This window comes from Puntigrus tetrazona, chromosome 18 (genome assembly GCF_018831695.1).
Source record: "Puntigrus tetrazona isolate hp1 chromosome 18, ASM1883169v1, whole genome shotgun sequence".
Classification (NCBI taxonomy): domain Eukaryota; kingdom Metazoa; phylum Chordata; class Actinopteri; order Cypriniformes; family Cyprinidae; genus Puntigrus; species Puntigrus tetrazona.
In genome coordinates, this window is record NC_056716.1 from 4,082,320 (window position 1) to 4,097,814 (window position 15,495).

The window sequence follows — 15,495 nt, forward strand, 5'->3', positions numbered from 1 at the left end:
TTTCTGTGTAAATCGTGACCATATCATGTACATTACAGTATGGATTGCTGGTTCATTTCTACTCTAGGTGAGGGAGTCTGTTGTGAAATCATCGATAGCAAGTCTGATTCAAAGCGCTGAAGACTGATGTGGAAGAGAAGTCATAAAGTATACTTGTAGCTTCATAAAATTAAGGTTGAATCAGTGATATCACATGGACTATTTTAACAATGCCCTTACTACTTTTTTTCTGGGCCATAAACAAGGTAGCTGCATTGCTGTGTATGCAAGGATATATTTCATAAAAATGTGCAAGCTTTTACATGCCGACTCCTAATTAGATTTCAGTCGCAATTTTACCATACATTTTGGTCTATCTGGAGCTATAGAATCTCATTGGTCCAAAATACAGCTTGTCATAACTAACCTTTGAACATGAGATATGTTTTATTGTCTGTCATTGTGTCACACTTTGCAGAAGTTTTTACATTTACTGTGAATAAACATTGCTTTTCGCCAAAAACTTGAGATATGGAAGATAAATATGTTTTTTATTGCTTTGCATGTGCCCTGTGGCTGTTTTGGAAGTTATTCTCAATTGTTTGTTGTTTTTCTCTCACTAAACTTAGAAATTGAACTAAGGAATGTTCTAGTAATTTCTGCAGGGTGGCTTATGATGTGGCAGAATGTGCAGAAGAATGCTAAGCATCTCAACTGGCAGGAGTAGGAAAAGTGTCTCCACCCAGACCAATTAAGTCCCTGCTGATGTTTGTTTCACCGTGGAGACTTAAGGGTGTGTAAAATCACATCCCGGTGCTGTGGGATCACCTCAGTGAACGCTTTTTTTTACTTGTAAGCCGATAGGCAACTAAACAAACATACACACTGTGATAGGAGTGAGGACAGATGCGGTAAGATTAGCATGCCACTGAGCGGCTTTTGTTGAAGTAAAACTACAAACAATAAAGACAGTGTCCTTGTGGGGGGGAGGGGTAGGGGTGGGTTGTTTTGAAGAAGGTCAGGTTGTACGGTGACCCATGTTTTAAGGTGTGGTCATATATAACATTGTTCTTAGAATTTTTTTCCATCTAGATCCTGTCAGAATACAGTCAGAATTTGGTGTGAAAAATTTCCCCACACAGATTTTGCAGCAGGTTCAAGCAAATTTGTGACAAAAAACCGCTTCATGGATTGCTACACAAGACACAATAGACAATAGAGCTTTTTTGGTCCACTAAATATGGGCAAAATTGTTGCTAATATGGCCGTTGCGTATTGGCTGGTTGTGCAATGTGAATGGGATGCATCAGGTGCACCTCATCAACTCTGCCATCATCGTGACTCTCCTCTGGACCACATGTTCTTGTCGTGTCCCTGGACATAAGCCATCTATTAGGACTGGGACGTTGATGATTTCAGGGGATGTGTATCTTCCATCCGCTGAAATCCTACGCATACCAACTAAATGTGTCGTATTAATTTTACAAATAAACTAAACGGTTATATTTCCCATGTAATGTTGTACAGCATGATGTGAGCTCATAAATAAAAAGAGAAAAATCCCATGTAGACGTTTCTTTGGCTGTGCCCCCTGAGCCTGCTAGGCGGAGTGCCAGGATTCTGTTGCTGGGCGACCAGGAGTGCTGTGCCATGCGGCTTAGTTGCCTCCTCATGTTGAGCTGATGGCGCTGGCTGCCTAGTTAGCGCTTGGAGTCCCACCTCGGGCAGCAACCCACCCAGGCAGACCTTTCAACGGTATCTGCACATATGCTTTTCCTAGACCTGATGTCAGATTCCTGGACTAGAGTTCCTATTTCACGAGACAAGCATTACTATGAAATTTGCTGTTCTGACATTGAAATTTGTGCATATCAAAGAATTAGATGGATTTATTAAAAAAAAAAAATGGAATTAGGTGGATTTATCTCTAAGGGGTCTTCAAAAAAGTTTTGATGGTATTTCTTTGCAACTTCCCAACATATAATGCTTAAAGGAACATTCATTCTGAAAATTGTTGTTTTCTAGGCCGATATGAACTTTGCAGCCCTAGCTTAGCGACAGCAGGCGCAATGATATCACTGCGCCTGCTGCGGCCGTGGTACGGCAGCAAAGTTCCTCGATTATTACGCCGGAATGAGAGTAAAGTTTCTAGTCATATCAGCCTAGAAAACCTCAACTTTTCCATCGGGCTTAGTACACGATGTAACTACAGAAGTCTCAAGTTTTAAATAGAAAAAATATGTAAAGTCCTTTGGTCATTTTAAATGAGATGCTTCTGGTCTAATCAGATTCAATGATTTATACTAAGCTATGCTAAAAGTGCTATCGCTAGACGCAGAGATCAGCGGAATGGATTGAAAAAACTAAAATGAGCCTAATTTTTTGAGTGTTCCTTTTAATAAAGAAACTTACTAATTACAGCTCTACTTTCTGTACAATGGTAACTTCTGCATTTTCATTCATACATATGACACATTTGTTCAATAAAACATAATAAACATAATTATTTGCCATTTGACTCATCATATATATATATATATATATATATATATATATATATATATATATATATATATATATATATATATATATATATATATATATATAATTTTTTTGCCTAAAATGCATACCAATACTCAGTTTTGAGCTTAGTATTTAAAAGCAGATGGCAGTCTAGGCAGGTTTTTAACCACACAATCAAATGCTCACGAAGAAGAGTGCTTGTGTATTCAACTAAGTAATTTAAGTGGTTTTAAGCTTTTATGATGCAAGATTAATTAAACACAGCCCACTGTGAACACTCCTAATAAACTTCAACCTTTTTTAACCTTTATGAATGATTAATTTTTAAGTGGTGTGGTATAAGAGACTGGAAGCTGGCAGAGCACAGCTATTTCTAAAGCACTCCTGTTAAAAACTAAGCTCAAAATCGATTCAAGAGAGAATCACAATGCATTTGGAAAATCTCAGAAACAATTCCACATTGCTGACGAAAGTCTTGTTACCTTTCAAAACAGCCATATGATTTTGAATGATTTCTTACTGGGCCGACCAATATAATGGGCAAAACATTTCCACTCGAATATAACACAGACTTTTCCCGCTCTTGTTTTCAGCCTTAGCAATGCCCTAGCAACTATATACAACACCCTCGCAATTGTTACTTGGCTGTTGATCAGAGTCCAACTATCCGCTCTTCTCTTGTGCTTTTCCCACCCTTTCTCACACTGTCTCATGCGTCTCATATTACTGACAGGGCTTGTCTCTCTTTGCTCACTCAATGCAAGTGATTCCGTTGGAATGCTTATTGATCTCACACATGTCACCAGTGTACTAGGATCCCTTGACTCTCTATAGCAAACAAGTGTGTTCAATATGGCTTGTTGTTGAAAGCCTAATTTGAAACACGCTGCTATTTTTTTTTCATGCTTTCTTGCACCGCATAAAAGTGACTTTCTCACGCTTTTAACAGAAGCTGGTCTCCATGGAAATAGGCATATGGAACATTTGGGGTTACATCATGATGTCAGTAACCTTTCCGCAATGGTACTGATTTGTTTGTCTAGAGCTGATTACAGAGAGCCTCCAAACAGACCCATTTGTTTGTATAAAACTACAGTTCAAAGGCGTTGTTTGAAAGGACAACGAACATGTTAAGACGAGATGTAGACACGACAATTACAAGGATTTCAGTAAAAAAAAATAGTTTATGCCATGTACAATACCTCTGAACATCAATCAATCTGCACTTTTGTTTTACTTTTCCCAGGCATTATACATTGCTGTGTGTTTCACGTGTTAGTACAGTGGAAAGAATTATTATGCTGTCAGTCATATGCGAATTTACATTATAAACACAATATTGCAAGTCTGTTTTTGCTCCACCAAAAAAGAATCGACCATTTCCAAGCAACACGTAGAATCTGTATTTTAGAAACTCGCCCTTGAAGACTAGTTTCATAGCAGATTGAATAAGTGATTGAATGAATGAGTTGAGTGAATGATTCGATGGCTCAGTCATAAATGCAGACAGTTTTGTTCCTGAATGAATCTGTGTGTTTCAGTTCAGTGAATGATTCAACGTTCCCGCTCATTAAGGCAGCCGCTTGTTTAGTTTCTGAATGAATCAATTGAGTGAATAATTTAACGGTTCACTAAAAAGACACTTGTCGCCACCTACTGTTATCATACAGAAAGAGTCTCTCAAAAATCGTGCCATTACACAGTCCGATGTCTGAAATGTGCAAACACCGACAAGACGAGAGGTATAAACAGCGAAAAAAGGCTTTTTCGGACTGTATATCAGCACTCTTGGCACACCGCACAGCCAGTCAAATCTGAGTACTGTTGTGTAACTGTTAGCTGGTGTTTCTCATAATGACACATTCCAGCTCAGTTAAAACCCACCACAGATGGACCGTGGCTTCTCGTTGGGCCCAGCCTGACTAGATGCTTCCCAAGCTAATAGTCCAAACTGCGGTCCATCTGCTAGCTAGACTTTTTGGCTTTGCTTCTCGTTGTACTCTTTCTCTCCCCCTCCTCCCTACCCTCCAAATTCCCTCAACAGTCTCTAACAGTAATAATATTTAGCTGTAGTGAGTCCAGAGCTGCAGTTTACTAACAAGGCTGGCACACGGCAGCGCCAGGGCCTGCATCCTGACTTCACACAGGGTTTCTTCCTCCTCTGTGCCCCTCTTCATAGCCGCCCTCAGATATTTTTATTATACAGTCAACTGATCCTAAAGCTAGTTTCCATTTTACCCCAGAACACACACAGACATAAATGGTCTCTGATCCCTCATATTTAGCTGATTATTTAATAAATAATAATAGAGTTTTTAACAGAGTTGGCTTGTGTACTGAAACTCGCTGTTCTTTTGAAGCAGCAACTGATGTTTTTCTCTATATTTTTATTTTTTCCCAGTGTGTCCAAAGGAGTGTGAGAAGAGGGCGTGCACGGATAAGGGCAAGTGCTGTCACCCCCAGTGCCTTGGCAGCTGCACCGAACCAGACGATGATAAGGCATGTGCAGCCTGCCAGCATTACTTTCACGAGGACCGCTGCGTTGAGGCCTGCCCACCGGGCACGTACAAGTTTGAAGGTTGGCGCTGCATCACCATGGACATGTGTGCCCGTGTTCACCTACCCAGTGAGGTCGACTTTGTCATCCACAATGGAGAGTGTATGCCGGACTGCCCACCCGGATTCACCCGAAATGAGACTCAGAGGTATGGCGCCAAAGCTGGAAGTTGGGGTGTCTCGTTAGAGTGTTTATTTATGATTTTGATTTTTTTTTAAATTGTTTAATAAAAATCAAACCTACATTTTTTTTTTCCTTTTTAACTGAAAAAACTTTAACATTTAAAAAAGATAAACGAAAATTAGCTGCTATTAAAATGCTTATTTAGAATTTGGCATTTAAGTAAAATAAAATACAATTAATTATTACAGTTACTTAAGCTAAAACTTCTATTTAGCTTAAATTAATGATAGTAAAAAAATGAATCAAAATCACAAAAACACATAACTTTAAATTTAAAATTAAATAAATAAAAATTTATAAAAAAGCTAATTTAATACATATAATAACTATAAAGTAATGTTTCATTACAATATACTAAATAATATATAACTATATACTAAATAAAACCTTTTATAATTTTTTTTTTTTTAAAAAACGGATTAATCATTTTATTAAATTATATAAAAAAATATGTTTATTTATCTGTTGTTGTGGGGAAAAAAGCATAAAAAATAAAAGTGTTGCAAATCTTACTTTTGAAATATATTGCAAAATAAGGAACCAATCACAAATAAAAGTCATTCAGTGATTCAGTAAGTGAGTCAGTTAATTTAGTAACCTTTCTAACTTATTTAGTTAGTCATCTGAACAATTCAAAATAACAAAACATGACCCTCTGACATACTTCATTCTGAGTGGTTGTTGTGTGAATGATCTAACCTCACAATATATTAGCAATGTGATTTGCAAAATTAGACGAACATGTTCCTCTTGAATTTTCATTTATAAATCCATAAAGCTAAAATGGGAAATGTTACCACAGAATTGGTCATAAACAACAGCCCTGTCTGTTCTCTGTAGATTGCGGCTCCGTTATTAACACCAAACCAAACCTGTGTACACTTTTTACAAGCCTTTTCTACACCATATGGAAAGGATATGAATACCTAATTGTTCTAAAGCTGCTATTTATGCTGCCATTAGGAATGATGTGCCAGTTTGAAGGTTTATATTGAGATTTAAGTTCTTAAATTCCAGGACTGTTTACTTTCAGGTGGCACGTAACCATACTGGGAACCGTTTCTTGAGGTGAAGTAAACTGGGTAAAGGAGATTGTAATTAAAACACCTTGAACTTTACTTGGACAGCTGTACTTTTCAAGTAAAATATTACCGGAAAAATCACTTCATTTACTTTTCCATGTAACTTTTTACACGTTGAGTCTGTTTTGTTGACCAGACCTGCTTTTGCCTCACTGTTAACTTAATGATCCTCCTTTCACATAAAAGCCGGGGTTCAGACCTTGTGTTTGTCAAAAACAGGCCTTAAATATGCTTCGTGTTTTAGTGAGAAACGATAATCCTGTCACAGTTCACTGGCATTTGCCTGTTTGGAGTTTGTGTGTGTGTGACTGTGATCTGTCCTTGACACTCACTGTCCCTACTTCTCCCTCTCTCTCCCACCTGCAGTATGTTTTGTAACGCATGTGACGGACTGTGCGATAAGGTCTGTGAAACTAAAACAATTGACTCTGTGGATGCTGCTCAGTCGCTGCAGGGCTGCACGGTCATCAAAGGCAACCTGCACATCAACATCCGACGGGGCAGTAAGTACCCTCTCCCACAACCCACAGCGATAAGGTGTTACTCATTTCTAGACAAATGACAGACTTGAGCTTGAGCCATCGCATCAATATTTGTGTCTCTCCCTATTTTTATTCAAATATGTGACCCTGGACCACAAAATGGGGGGCAATTTCCTGAAATAAGCTTTCTATTGAGGTATGGGTTATGACAGGACAATATTTTGCGGAGATCTGGAATCTGAGGGTGCAAACAAATCAAAATATTGAGAAAATCATAAAGTTCCTAGTAATGCTTGTTACTAAACGAAAATTAAATTTAGAATTTACGGTAGAAAATGTACTTATCTTTACGTAATATCTTAATGATTTTTGGCGTAAAAGAACAATCTTTTGACCCGTACAATTTATTGTTGGCTATTGCTACAAATTTAACCGTGCTACTTATCACTGTTTATGTGGACAAGGGTCACATATTATTTTATAAACATTTATGCTGTAAAATGTTTAATTTGCTAGATATTAAAAAATTTTATCACTTGTGTTAATTTTCATTTTGTACTTTTTGAGTTTTGAAAAACTAAAATTGAGAGAATTTTTTTTTTACTGGTTTCAAAGTTAACATGTTAATTTAAAATAATAGTATTTTTAAGATTTTTAACAGTGCTTTGGAACATTATTTTATGTGAACATGTAAGATTAAATGAAAATAAGTAAAAGAAAAAAAATACTTGTTTTACAGAAAATGTAATTTTTTTGTTTGTTTAATAAAATGGCAATATAAAAAGGGTCAGTTATTTTACATATTTGCAATATATATACATTTACCTGATGCACAAATAACTAATTTTTAGAAAAAAAAAAATTGTCAAACAATGGGGAATTTTATTAATTAACTGACATGTATTTTCCTGTTGAGAGACAATAAGGCTCCTGTATTTTTTGTATGTATGAGCTGTTACAGCTCTCAGTGGTTTGATAAAGGACAGTTGCTGCTGCCCATGTATCACTCACACTGATGAAGTGATGAGTTAGTGCAGACACTGTGTGTCTTGTGGGATTTGGTTTGTGTTGCTCCAGTGTCATATCTCTCTCTCTCTCTCTCTCTCTCTCTGTTTCCCCAGATAACATTGCATCAGAGCTGGAGAGTTTCATGGGCCTGATCCAGACAGTGACTGGATATGTAAAGATCAAACACTCTCACACTCTGGGCTCTCTGTCCTTCCTCAAGAGTCTGCGATACATTCATGGAGAAGAGCTCACAGAGCAGTAAGTTTATCATGATGTTTCAATGGTTGAGAATTAGCCTGTAAAACAGGTGCCGCGTGCTTGTTTAACTCAATACCAGTTATTTTTTGGCCTGCTTAGAATTGTGTCTGAATCATTTGTGTAATCTCAAATGGCATAAGGTCATTTCAATCTTTAGGTTTCTTCATCAGATGAGGAAATATGACTGATGCCTAAAAAAATAAAGGAATAAATAATTAAAGGTCTATTTAAATAAATAATTAAAGGTGTGTTTATTTAAGCAAAATAATAGACATGTTAAATATTATTACAGTTAACAGTTACAGTTAACTTTTCTATTTAATTAAATTTCGAAATATAATATTCTGTGATGGCAAAGCTGAATTTTCTTATCATCATTTTGCAGGATTTAATGCACAGAAATGTAGAATTAGAACATAAAACTTTTACTGCCACTTTTGATCATTTTAATGCCATTGCTTAGTATTAATTTCTTACTTTCATTTGTCATTCAAAATCTCTCCAGATATTTAAAAAATCAGCTTGAAAAACAGAAATTAGCTAGAACAGCTGGTAGGCGGTTTATTGCTGGTCAAAGATGATCAGCAGTGATCATGTTATAAAACTCTTCTGGTGCATCAAACAGTAGTCACGTTGCAACATAGTCTCATATCTAAAACAAAAATGAAGAACATGAGTATTGCGAGCAGGACTCTGTGTCCTTCACACTCCTCCAATTGTTACATATTTCTTTAAAGGTTTCCATAGAAATGGCTGAAAGTAATAAAATGTCAGCTATAATGGAATGCACAGCTCAGGGTCGTGAAGCTGAAGTCGAGAGATTCAGCTAACATGTGTATATGCAAGATGTGATTAGACACACACACACACACACACACACACACACACACACATTTTCTATTAATCACTATCTGTTATCTGACTAATTTTTTCTTGCATGGTGTCTGTGTTTTATGGAGGATGTCAGAGGAAGGCTGTGGGAACCTTTCTGTTATGATCTCACTAGGGTTGAGTTTCATCTCGAGGAATGCTTGTAAGCAGCTCAGACATTCTCCACGTTCCTGAGGTGTCCAGTGCGACTCAGTCGGGTTGCAGCTGCAGAAGTCATCTGAACCCTCTTCTGAGCCATGATCTCTATGCGTGCTTTAATGAAACACAATCTGTGCACGCGCTTTAGTTGTTGTTTTCACACATATCGCATTCGTCATGTGTATAACCAGATCTGATAGTTTTCGTTTCTTTCATTGGTTCGATTTTTCTTACATTAAAGATAAGAAATGTAGTGTTAAATACTTTGTGTGTGTGTGTGTGTGTTTTTCTATTACAGGTTGTATGCATTCTCTGCAGTCGACAACCAGAACTTGCAATATCTGTGGGACTGGAGTCAGCACAATCTGACTATTAGAGCTGGGAAATTGTTCTTCCGCTTCAATCCCAGGCTTTGCATGTCTGAGATCCAGAAAATGTGGGAGAAGACTGGAGTTAAGGAAAAGATGGAAGAGGACAACGCTCGTAGCAATGGAGAACGAGCAAGTTGTAAGTAGATGAAGTGTTTCCTATGTTGCTCTGCCTTGATGTTTTTCAAAGGAATTGTTTGTGTCTATTACATACCCATATTACACACACATACTACACACCCTTTCTCCAACCAGTGGTTAGGCCATGGATCGGAAATAGAAAATGTGCATTGCGTTAATAAAATTTACTACTAATGTGTTAATTTAGACACTAATTTTATATAAATATAAGGTATATAGGTATAAGTAGCATTGCACCTAAATATATAGTAACTCTCATTATTGTTAGTAGAGTATTAGTAGACAGGTAGGGTTAGAATAAGTTGATATGTACTTGTTAAGTTATTTATAGTCATGTATCTTTTGGGATAATAAAGAGCAGATATTAATCAGAGAGTCTACTAATACTCCACTGAGAGTTTGTCAACAATATATATATATATTTGACAAACAGACACATATCCAATATAATATAATTTTTTTTACTTTTTTGTAATTACATGTTACATAGTAGTGTCTAGAGAATTTTTTAAATAAATATATGGAATCAGGTCTCAGAAAGTGTCATTTTATAGCTTTAGTTTGAAACCTGAAAAAAGTGAAAGTTTTGCAGGTTTTTTTTTTGTAAGTGCATTTTATTGGTTTGATATTTTGTTTTATATAATGCAGTAGCATTTGTAAGTGAGAACAGGTTGGTAGATGACAGCATTATGTTTCCACAAAGACATCACTCAAGACTCTTAAAATGCATTTTGCTCTAAAGGTGTCCCAGTTGTTCTTCTGTACCTGCTCTATTATGTGTCTGACAGATTTCTGTACAAAGTGAATTTGCTTCAAAGAACAATGATAATGGCTTAGCCAATGTGGTCGTATTTTTTCCTCAGAACATAATTGCTCTGACTCTAGACTGGTGAGACATTAACAGAAGTGCCTTTTCTAATACCACTCTGATTCCTAGAAGCTCATGAAAGATGGAAAGGCCATGGCGCAGTCTTACATTTAAGTTGAAGAACTCTTATGGGTGCTTTTAGTTAAATCTCTCTCATGACCCCTCTTCTAGGTGAGAGTTATATTCTAAAGTTCAAATACAACCACACTCAAAGTACTCGGATAAAGCTCACTTGGGAGCGATATCGACCGCCTGACTACAGAGACCTCATCAGCTTTATCGTGTATTACAAGGAAGCGTGAGTATCAGACTGCTGGAAGTTACTATTGTAGACATTATTATTTACATCAAGTTTATTAGCAGCTTCAGCAATGTGGAAAAAGAATTATATAATGTGCATTTGTGTGCTTTCGTCTCGATGTAGACCCTTTCAGAACATCACAGAATTTGATGGACAAGATGGATGTGGCTCAAATAGCTGGAACATGGTGGATGTAGACCTTCCTCAGGACAAATCTTCAGACCCAGTAGTATATTTGTCCTCTCTTAAACCCTGGACACAATACGCCATCTTTGTGAAAGCAGTCACCCTGGTTGTAGAGGACAAGCATGTTCTGGGGCTAAGAGTGAGGTGGTCTATATCCGCACCAATGCATCAGGTTGGCATCACCACTATCTCTCCAATATCCACCCAATATCCAGTATCCAGTTTACAATTTGATTTATTATGCCAACTAATCTATTGCAATTTAACAGCGCCGTCAATGCCCCTTGATGCCCGTGCATATGCCAACTCCTCCTCTTCCCTGATGGTAAAGTGGTCACCTCCAATCTCCCCCAATGGAAACAAAACCTTCTACTTGCTCCGCTGGCAGCAGCAGACAGAAGATCGTGAACTCTACCAGCATAACTACTGCTCTAAAGGTAAGTGTGCACCATTAATGTACCCTCATCACCTCCACTAACCTTCAAACTTTAGGTATTCCAGAGAAATGTACCATAACTATATTTACAAAATATGTGTTGTTGTTGCTCAGTCACAGCTCAGTGTGTCATTGTTTACAGAGCTAAAAATTCCCATCCGCATCTCAGCCACGGCTTTGTCCGACATGGAGGGCGAAACAAAGCCCACCAAATCAGATGTTGGCGGGGGTGAGAAGGGCTGCTGTCCCTGTCCAAAAACCAAGGAGGACCTAAAGGCAGAAGCTGAAGACCGATCTTACCGAAAAGTCTTCGAGAACTTCTTGCACAACTCCATCTTTACACCCAGGTATGACACATGCACTTTCTGAAGCTCTTACTGTGACACAGGTCTGTTTGGTTTTGTGGACTCTGACATATCCTGCTATTTGAAAACATTTCTACACCCCAAATGCCTAAGCCAGGTTTAAATGTTTGAATGATCTGATATTTTAGTTTCAGTACAAGTCACATCAACATCACATTCAAGTATTACTCGATTTTCAAATCTAGGTTACAGTGAAACACTTACAATGTAAGTGAAATCAGGGTCAGCAAATGTTTTATTACTGTTTTTAAAACATAAAGCCATAGGATGCATGTTTTTTTAACACGATTATTGTGTTAATAATTAACTTACAGACCAAAAGGGTTAAATTCATAACTTTGCTTACATGATATCATAATGGTTAAAACCATAAAATGAGTGTAAAAAGTCAAAATCAATTTTAAAGTTATAAAGAATCAATTTTTTGTTCAAATTTGTTGGAATTCTATTTGAACTCTTTTCTATAGATAAGTGTTAAAACATTTTTTATAAAGCCTTGAGGGATAGTTCACCCAAAAAGGAATTTTTCTTTCCAAAATTTTAATCTGGAACATAAATTAAGATACTGGGAACACAAATTAAGATATTTTTGATGAAATCCAAGAACTTTTTGATGCTGCAAAGACAGCAGTGGAGTTTCCATGTTCAAGGACCAGACAGGTAATAAGAACATCATTAAAATAGTTCATGTGACATCAGTGGTTCAACCTTAATTTTAAAAAGCTACATATTTTTTTGTGCACAAGGGATGTCATTTGAACTTGTACTAAACTCAAACTTCTTATTTTAATACATTTTTTGTCAACTTTTGTATGATAAACCATTTTTTACAACGTTGACTACCATACTAGAAAGGTTAGGTGGACCCCTGGTAGGAGCAGACACTGGGTTACTCCCAGCACTTTCTGCCACAGTATACAACAGTGGTCTGAAGACCTTAATTTCTTCAGTCCTCCTGGAGAGCGATTATCAAAGTGGGTCTGAGCTCATAGTCTTGAGGGGGCTTGATTTCAAAGAACCAAAACCAGAATTTTGGAGGTCCAGACCGAGGCCTAATTATTTCAACATGGAGCTGACAAGATCAGAACATGAGGTTTTGGAAAGGGGTAGGTGCCAGCAGCTGAGGCTGGAGCGGAATCAGATGGCATGGGGGGGAAAGGTACGAACTCCAGGCCTCGTTGTTTGTTGCTGGGGCGACGGTGGCGGTTGCATATTAAGACTTCAGCAGGCTGTAATTTGGGATGCACAAACAGACGCAGACTGGATTAATGAGACTGGAAAGCAGCCGCTGGCTGAGGGCTCGCTCCATGTTAGGCTTTTGTTTGCCGAAACGAGGAGTGACGTCTGCATTGTGTTATCTGTTTACCTTGCTTGTGGCATCGGATGTTTTCTCGTCTCATGTGGGAGAAGAACGGCACACAGGAACGGGTTCAGGTTTACTCAGACACACATGCTTCGAGACTTTCTGAGGGTTTGTTCAGGACATCTGCAATCAAGCTTTTTTGTGGGTTGTTTATTTGGTTGCGAGTGTGTGTGTGTGTTGGGGTGGGCCGAGGTTTTGAGTCATGAGTATTGATGCACAAATCGGTGTCGCCAAACATCTTCTCCCACTTAGCTTTCCCAAACTTCTGCTTTTGGAGCCCTATTTTCATCAAGGTAATGGTTTGCGGTTTACTCAGGGACAACGTGATGCATCCGTCAACCCATCTTTCTATCTCTAATCGATGGAAAACAGACTTTGTATATGTAAATACGCTTTCCCTTAGTGGCAGGATGTTCAGGAAGCCCTTTTCTCCATCACTGATGACTTGTTATTTCCATCTTGACCCAACAACCCCAGCCCCCTTGCTGCGTTTGGTTTGGAAGTTGGGGCGACAGATTTGCCAGTCTCCGTCCCCACTGAGCAGACCTCATTATCGATGTTTGAGACATAACCATTCGAGTCTGAGAAAAACTGGAGATGCTAAAAGACTTGAATGAAGCGGATATGTTTTTCCATTCAACGGTCGTCTCCCCTTTCTCTTCCTCTCACCCGCTCTCTCTCTCCCTCCTTCCTCAGACTCGTTCTTTGTTTGCTTTGGAGTGTCCGGCTCCCAGGAAATGTACAGCTAACCTATGTGGAATGTTAATGAATTCTAAAGTAAGATCCCTTTCTAGAGGAGGTGTGGATGCACCGACCCTCTTTCTAATTCCTACACAGCTGATCAGCTTTTTGGGCCCTGCATTGGGAGTCAGAGTCATTCCTGAGCAAAAACTTGACTTTCTGCCAAGGTACGTGAGGTATTGCCTATGCATCAATGACACGTAAGTCTTCCTGCCTGGGAAAAGGAAGACTGGATGTGCTGCTGTCAGTGTTGTCAACACCTGCTGTTAGGCCTTTCTTCAGAGGTTTGCAGGTGTAAAATCTTCCTTCAGGACCCTGCGTGTCCAACTTCTTGATGCAAGCTTGACCTTTTCTTAGTTGGCAGTCAGTGCAAAAAGTATTTAGGTTAAGGTCAATGTTTAGGGCTGTAGACATAAGGCCTGACCATATTGAGCATGAGTTAAAGGTTCCAAAAAAGGATTTTCTACAGTAGCATATGTTTTCTTTGTGCTTGATGAGTAGAGGTGTTGGTGTGATGCTCAAGTGACAATATGATTTGAGCTTCCACAGTAAACACCCTCAAGGGTGATCTGAATCCCTAGTTAGTAAGTATTAAATAGTGTCCAGTTGCTTCTAAAATCCCCAGTCATAAATCACGGAGCGCCGTTCAATGGAAGTGACATAGAATGTGGTTAGAGTTGATTTGATTGTTCCTCCCTAGAGCGTTCTATGTTGGCTTTTATTAAAGTTTCCACTGCATACATATACAAAAGCAAACACACACACAGATCTTCTCCCATTACTGTCATTTCTCAGTTGATTAATTTGAGCTGGCAGAATAAGGCTTACAGTAAAGTTTATACTTTCATAATCATCAGTGGTTAAAGTTCGTAATTGCTTGTAAATCTGTTTTTTGAAGGCTGTTAAATAGGACATTCAAACAAGCCTTTCTGCCTGCGTCAGTCTGGAAAAATACCTGCTGTTGCGTCTGTAGAGCAAAACACTTTTTACATTTGCGCATACAACACTATCATATAACAAAACCAAATCTGGCCGGTGTTGACACATAGCACACAAATATGACTAGTGTTTTTTAATACTGACATGCAGATATTTAGTTTTAGCAATTTTATGTATTTAATATTTCTTTTTGGTATGTATGGAATGAATTTTATATCTTGGGGATCTGGTAATCAGCCAAGAGGCTACAGTTATCAGTTGTTATGTGTTCAATACATCGATCCATAACTAGTTACAATTCCCAAATTGTTTTTGACAAAACTGAAAACTTGTATTGTCTGTCTCCACTTATTGTCTGTCAGTCTTTGTGTCTGGCACTATCACTTTCCTCTCTTGTATTTGTTTGGCACACTGGGGTTTCCCCATGTTCATCTCAAACCATCCTGTTTTTCCCATCTGCGGTGGATGGTATTGTTTGGTCTGACTATTGAATTTTTACAGAGATCCTGAGCGAGCAAATCGTTACGTGTCTCCTAAAAGTGGCTCTAGGTAAGGCTTTGACCCTGCCCTAGTAATATTTGTGAAGTGGCAGTGGGTCCGTTGGCGTCTGGTAAGCTCTTGTGGTTGCTGCTGACTGCATGTCTTTAGTGGCGGCAGGGTTGACCTAAAGCCATCGCCCTAGTTTG

General features: G+C 38.2%; 1 protein-coding gene across 1 annotated transcript in view; it reads left to right on the forward strand.

Annotated features, from left to right (window-relative positions):
* The window catches only part of igf1ra (insulin-like growth factor 1a receptor), a 79,961-nt gene that overhangs the window by 54,082 nt on the left and 10,384 nt on the right, over nt 1-15,495 (forward strand). The window contains 9 exon segments of the mRNA XM_043264982.1: nt 4,904-5,207; nt 6,691-6,827; nt 7,928-8,072; nt 9,400-9,608; nt 10,650-10,776; nt 10,903-11,090; nt 11,093-11,137; nt 11,235-11,402; nt 11,544-11,748. Of these exon segments, the coding sequence (XP_043120917.1) occupies nt 4,904-5,207; nt 6,691-6,827; nt 7,928-8,072; nt 9,400-9,608; nt 10,650-10,776; nt 10,903-11,090; nt 11,093-11,137; nt 11,235-11,402; nt 11,544-11,748 (1,528 nt within the window).